This window comes from Nematolebias whitei, chromosome 21, assembly GCF_014905685.2.
Source record: "Nematolebias whitei isolate Nwh7 chromosome 21, NemWhi1, whole genome shotgun sequence".
Classification (NCBI taxonomy): Eukaryota; Metazoa; Chordata; class Actinopteri; order Cyprinodontiformes; family Rivulidae; genus Nematolebias; species Nematolebias whitei.
In genome coordinates, this window is record NC_056518.1 from 35,488,376 (window position 1) to 35,495,591 (window position 7,216).

Consider the following 7,216-nt stretch of genomic DNA (forward strand, 5'->3'; position numbering starts at 1 on the left):
AACCTCCTTCCTGAGGGGAGTGGGGCAAAAAGTGTGTGTGCTGGGTGAGTGGGGTCCTTCATGATGCAGGTGGCCCTCTTCCTGCATCTGGAGGTGTAGATGTCTGTGATGGTGGGGAGACTGACTCCAACATCTTCTGTGCAGCCTTCACCACTCTCTGCAAAGCTTTTCTTTCTGCAGCTGTGCAGCCTCCATGCCACACGTTGATGCTGGAGCACAGGATGCTCTCCACTGCACACCTGTAGAATAAAGTAGAACTTAAGTTCCACTTATAAAGAGGAACTTGTGAACAACACAGACATCATCTGACAACATCCACATCAAATACAATGACATGAACTAACTTTGATTCTGTCTTTTAAGGAGACAAATGATATGTGTATGAGTGGGAGTCACTCTGCTTAATGTATTCCCCCATAAAGTCCAATTTGGGACCACAAGACAAGTGAGATGAATAGCAATGACTGCTTATACAGACATGCAGATAGAGGGAGACCCTCAGTGTACTGCATTAACTTTTAATTATGTCTGTCTGAGAGATGCAATCTCATCTAAGATCAAACTTGCTAAAATGCTACAAGTAGTATTCTCATCTGTGACAGCTTTTGTAAACGGCACATTTTCTTTCATAAAATGTGCTGGTAATTATTTCCGTCTACATTTATAAACTACAATACACTAATGAACATCTTCATTCATTGTTCTCTTCTGTAATCATTTTTTCTTTTTCTGTCCCTTGAGGTTCCTGTCCAACAGTTCCTTCACTGGTTCCACAGGACTTATTCAAGTGGATGTGGATGTCTCCCGTATTCTTTCCTCCCAGCTATTTCATGTATGGAGTTTGAAGAGAGGCACTCTGGGCCAGCCAGCTTGGGTTACTGTAGGACAGTGGACACGAGACCAACTGGATTTAGAGGCAGGAATCATAGGACTGATGGGAGGGCTTGGTAACAGCCAGGGTCAGGGTCTGGGAGCAGGTGTGAAGGGAGTAGATGACTCAAGTGACAGTTACATGGGAGGTCGCTGGAGGCCGGGACTTTCTGTTGAGGGACACCGCCTTCGGGTAGTGACACTGGTGGAACACCCATTTGTCTTCACACGAGAGGTGGACGAGGATGGAATGTGTCCAGCAGGTCAACTCTGTTTGGACCCTAAAACCAACAAGTCCAGCATCATCAATGGCCTCTTTAACCAGCTTCACAGCCCTAACCACACAGCAATGAACTGGGAGGGAATTGGTGAGTTTTCTTTTGGTATTTTTCTATTAAACAAGGCTCCCAAACTGCTTGTGGGCTCCTCTTATTTAACTTATTTTTGCTTATTTAGTAATTTGTATCTGGCCTTATCCCTACAGCACCTCAATACTGAGGTATAATTTTGAATTGTTATTAAAAAGGAGTCATTGATGGTCAGTGTAGATAATTTTTTTTTGTCAAAGCTGTGTGCTACGGCATTTAAGTTTCATGAATGAAGAGCGTAAAATGCAATAAATTAATAACATAGAGATGACCGTATAAAATAAACATCAGGAGCCATTTTTCTTTTATGCAGGTGAAAAAATGGTTGAAACAAAACCAAATCTGTGAACACTAAGCCCCATGGGGATGGAGGAGCAGGCATGTGTGTGAGGGAATTGTTTAATTGTAATTAAATTTTAATTTTATTTTAGCTGTTTTTATATACAAGTCCAACCAAGGACTGGGTTTTCAAATTAGCCTGTGGCTAGAAAACCTTTGTACAAAACAACGGTTGCTTAATTTTTATCATATAACATTGTTTATTGTGCTGTCCTTGCTCATATAAATTTGAATGATTCAATGCAAAAAGAAGCAGAAATAACATTTACTTTAAATCTTGTTGGTGAACTACAAGAATTGTTTCAGTTTAATAATTGTTACAGGGATTGGATAAATTAACAGCACAGAAAGTTTTATCAAAATTTTCTATATGCTTGTCCAATCCATGAGCCTGAAAAAGTGACACGAGCAAAATGAACTGGCACGCTGCAGATTTCAATTTACTGAGATTACAAAAAATGTTTGCCAAATAAATTGAAATGGTATGAGGTGTATTTCACATGGCCAGTTGGCTGTTTTCCTTGTGGTGTATTTTAAAGAGCAATAATTTGTGCAGTATTAATAAATGTAGTTCTCACCTGGGTCCAAGGTAATTAAAAATGTCCACAGTGAAGTGTCTGATGATCCACCAGCATTTTTTATGGATCGTTGTGTTGCCCACAGATTCTCTGAGGTGCAGCCCATGCAGTTACAGAACATGAATATAAAATCTCAAAATGAGTACATTTTACATAATCATAATTTTTCTCACAGATTTACCAGAGGACTTCAGAAAATGCTGCTACGGGTACTGCATCGACTTGTTGGAGAAACTGGCAGAAGACATGGGCTTTACCTTTGACCTTTACATTGTTGGAGATGGGAAGTATGGAGCACTGAGTGGGGCCGGGCGCTGGACTGGGCTTGTGGGCGACCTGCTGAGTGGAATTGCGGACATGGCTGTCACCTCCTTCTCCATCAACTCTGCCAGGAGTAGAGTCATTGATTTCACCTCACCTTTCTACTCCACCAGCCTGGGCATTCTGGTATAATTACTTTATTTTTTTGAAGTTTTAATTTGTTTTTTTCTCCATATCAAATGGAAAGACAATGTGTATATGAATTAAAACTTAAAGAGATAGTCTAGTCATTTTTTAAGTGATGTTATGGGTATCAAGTCATTGGAGGCTGCCTGTAAGGCAGCCACCACCTGATAAGTTTCTTGCTCTTCTATGAACTTTAATGCGACCTGAACCACAATGCGTCTCAAAACGACCAGCTCGGCACCGTGATGTGTGCTCTTACTTTTATTGGCATTTCGAGTTACCATGGCGACATAAGTTGCAAACAAATACGCCATTTTTCTCATTAGAAAACAGTGACAGAACTCTTTTAATTGACACATTAAGGTCACATGACCTAGAGTGGTAGAGGTTTATTAACAAAACACTAATTCAATTTTGGAGCCGTTTTAGTTCAAGATGGCTGCCACAGCTACCTCAGAAGTCAAGTCAAGTCATATTTATTTATAGAGCACATTTTAAAACAGATAGACTGTTATCAAAGACTCAAAATTGACTAACTCAGTCATTCATGATACAGATGCTGGTCATAAAATTAGAATATCATGAAAAAGTTGATTTATTTCAGTAATTCCATTAAAAAAAAAAAAGAAACTTGTATATTCTTCTTTATTTATTTTCCTCACTGGCTCTGTAAAGAGGCACACGTGTTATCTTCCCTTTCCCTGTTCTCCTGCTTTTTTGCTCTCTGTCTGTGTATTGGAACAGCTCCTATTTTTACACATCTTCCGAAAGGAAAATTATCGTTTTGGATTTGACCAACTGGACTTATGATGCAAATGACGAAGTATTTTCAACAAAGTCACAGGCTCCTGGAGAACCCTCATCTGCTCGGATGGCACGTGCAACTGGATATATCTCTGGGGAAGTGGAATGTGATGTCTACCTCTGCTGTTGATCGAGGATGCCAAAATGCATATAATTGGATTTATGATAATAGGTTTCCCGTTTTTGGAATAGTCTGGATCCTGGTTGATCAACATAAAAAGACGATGGCCGCAGCTAATTTGGCCCTCGTCAGGCTGCTGCCTATGTGAAGGTTTGGTTTGTGCTTTGAGGACTCAAAATCAGCTGATTTATGAGCTAAACCATAAGATGGAAGTGATTTGAATCGCAGGCCACCTGCGGCTTTGGGACTCGTCAACATGAAAATGATCTTGAAGAGCCTCTTAAGCACGGACCAGTAGAATGCACCCTAATCTGGCCATTTTGGACCTTGGAAGTATCAGTAAAGACTCAAAGCTGACAAGTTTAAATAGTCTGCCTGAATAAATCAGCTATTGCAGATTATCTGAATCTGACTCCCTGGCTGGCCTCGACACAGGCCAACTTATCAATTTCTCCTGGGAAATGTGTAAACTAAGGAAAAGCTTTGTTTATCCCCCCCCCCCCCCCCCCTTCTGCCGAGGCTTATCAGAACTGTTCCAGTTGACCATCATCTTATCAGGACAATGAACTATCTGTTAGTGCTTCATGGACTGCCTCGTCATCAAATGCATATGTAACATATGCATATGTTTTCATATGTCTTAAATTGTGTCATGTTAGGACAAGGTGTGAGGAGATCTTTTTTTGTAATGCCCCTATCCTCTCCTCATGGCTTTGTCCCTTTTTCTATCTAAAAAAATGTATTCTGAAGAAGATAAGAAGGCCGTGCTATGTAGCAGCCCAACTTTCGGATGACTGTACGGACATACTCTCGTTGTATCTCAGTGCAATAATAATAAAGCTTATTCTGATTGTGATTACACACAGACTGATATATTTCAAATGTTTATTTCCTTTAATATTAATGATTATAACTGACAACTAATGTAAACCCCAAATTCAGGATCTCAGAAAATTAGAATATTACTTAAAACCAATAAAAACAAAGGATTTTTAGAAATGTTGGCCAACTGAAAGTATGAACATGAAAAGTATGAGCATGTACAGCATCAATACTTAGTTATTGCTCCTTTTGCCTGGATTACTGCAGCAATGCAGCGTGGCATGGAGTGGATCAGTCTGTGTAACTGCTCAGGTGTTATAAGAGCCCAGGTTGCTCTGATAGTGGCCTTCAGCTCTTCTGAATTGTTGGCTCTGGTCTATCACATCTTTCTCTTGACAATACTACATATATTTTCTATGTTGGCAAGTGTTGTGGAAAAGGGGGCACAAGGGTGTTAGCCAATAACATTAAGGCCTTCTAATATTTTAGTAACAGCTAAAAGTCTGCTCCCTCATTATTTTGCTCAGTTTTCCATTATAATCCTATAAAACAGAATATTATTATTTTGGCCTTAATTAGTTTGTGGGTTTCCCAAAATACATAAAAAAATAACTGAATAAAAATTATACAATGCAAATCAGCTTGATGTAAATTTGATAACTTCATTATTTAAAAATATTTGTACCTTGATCAAATTATTAAAGACTCAGTAAAAAACAATTTATGTAATATTAGTTAAAGTATTTATGTCAGTGGTCACAGATTTGAGAAAAGAAGACAAAGTACAGTATGTCTACAGTTTTGTTATTTAAAAAATTGCACATAGAAACAATTTGATCCAGTCTCATTGTTCATTTGTGACGTTTCAGGTTCGAAGTCACGACACTGCAGCTCCCATCGGAGCTTTTATGTGGCCTCTCCATTGGTCTATGTGGGTGGGCATTTTTGTCACATTGCACCTCACAGCACTCTTCCTCACCTTGTATGAATGGAACAGCCCCTTCGGGATGACACCCCACGGCAGGAATAGGCTGCGTGTGTTCTCCTACTCTTCTGCCCTCAATCTCTGCTATGCAATACTCTTCGGACGCACTGTTGCCACCAAGGTAAAGTATATTTTCTCTGTTATAAACATCATGCAGGATAGGCCTGAAAATAGAAATGGTTTAAAAAAAAAAGGACTGGTAGAATGTGGAGAATGAGAACCCAATTAAAAGCCTTGCCTTCAGAAATAAGCACAATAACCACTGCTTTTTACCTTATGCTAAAAAAAAGAGGAATGCCACTGTCAAGGAAATAACATAATGGACTCAGGAATACTTCCAGAAAGCATTGTCAGTGAACACAATCCACCGTGCCATCCGCCGTTGCCAGCTGAAACTCTACAGTGCAAAGAGGAAGCCATTTCTAAGCTAGCTCCACAAGCTCAGACGTTTGCACTGGGCCAGGGGTCATTTAAAATGGAGTGTGGCAAAATGGAAGACTGTTCTGTGGTCAGATGAGTCACGATTTGAAGTTCGTTATCGAACACTGGGACGTCATGTCATCTGGACCAGAGAGGACAAGGATAGCCCAAGTTGTTATCAACGCTCCGTTCAGAAGCCTGCATCACTGATGGTATGGGGTTGCATGAGTGCTTGTGGCATGGGCAGCTTGCATGTCTGGAAAGGCACCATTAATGCAGAGAACTATGTTCAGGTTCTTGAACAACATATGCTCCCATCTAGACATCATCTCTTTCAGGGAAGACCCTGCATTTTTCAACACGATAATGCCAGACCACATTCTGCAGCAATCACAACATCATGGCTACGTAGGAGAAGGATCCGGGTACTGAAATGGCCAGCCTGCAGTCCAGATCTTTCACCTATAGAGAACATTTGGTGCATCATAAAGAGGAAGGTGCGACAAAGAAGGCCCAAGACGATTGAACAGTTAGAGGCCTGTATTAGACATGAATGGGAGAGCATTCCTATTTCTTTTTTTATTTTTTTTTTATTTTTTTTTATAGATGGCCTCCCTTCTCCCCTTACAGCCATCCTCTCCACACCATTATTATGAAATATTTATTATAGTGACTATCCATCCATCCATCCATCCATCCATTATCTTTACCCGCTTATTCCATTTTGGGTCACGGGGGTCGCTGGTGCCCATGTCCAGCAATCACTGTGCGAGGGGCGGGGTACACCCTGGACGGGTCGCAAGTCCATCACAGGGACACATAGAGACAAACGAGACAAACAACCATTCACTCTCTCATTCACACCTAGGGACAATTTAGAGTTACCAATCAGCCTAACATGCATGTTTTTGGACTGTGGGAGGAAACCGGAGTACCCGGAGAAAACCCACGCATGCACGGAGAGAACATGCAAACTCCACCCAGAAAGGCCCCTGGACCGGGGTTTGAACCAAGGACCTGCTCACTGAGAGGCAGCAGCTCTACCAGTTGCGCCACCGTGCTGCAGTGACTATCCAGTGTAGGTTTTTTTTTTTTTTTTTTTAATAGGATAGAAAGAAAGAAAAGACAAAGTAAGACTCCAAAATATAAGAGATATACACAAAGAGAGCACACGGCAAAACACCCGGCCACTGTCTGTTCACCTGCAAAGAACATGACAAAACACAGCAACAAAATACATATGTATAAAGAACTTAAAATATTCATGTCTTTGCAGTAAGTTTCCATAAATATATATACCCATACCTACGCCTATATACATACATACATACATACACATGAATATACACTCACATACATATCTATATATCTATATATAAAGCCTACATAAGCATCCCTGCTTCTATTTGTGTGTGGTTGTGAGCATGCATAAGTGTATAAGGCTTCTCTAATAGAACATTTA

The 7,216-nt window shown here is 40.4% G+C and overlaps 1 protein-coding gene across 1 annotated transcript in view; it reads left to right on the forward strand.

Moving 5' to 3' along the window:
• The window catches only part of LOC119427267 (glutamate receptor ionotropic, NMDA 3B), a 102,630-nt gene that overhangs the window by 47,002 nt on the left and 48,412 nt on the right, over window positions 1-7,216 (forward strand). Inside the window, exons 3-5 of the mRNA XM_037694848.1 lie at window positions 742-1,238; window positions 2,331-2,602; window positions 5,219-5,455. Of these exons, the coding sequence (XP_037550776.1) occupies window positions 742-1,238; window positions 2,331-2,602; window positions 5,219-5,455 (1,006 nt within the window). The remainder of the gene's footprint in view (window positions 1-741; window positions 1,239-2,330; window positions 2,603-5,218; window positions 5,456-7,216) is intronic.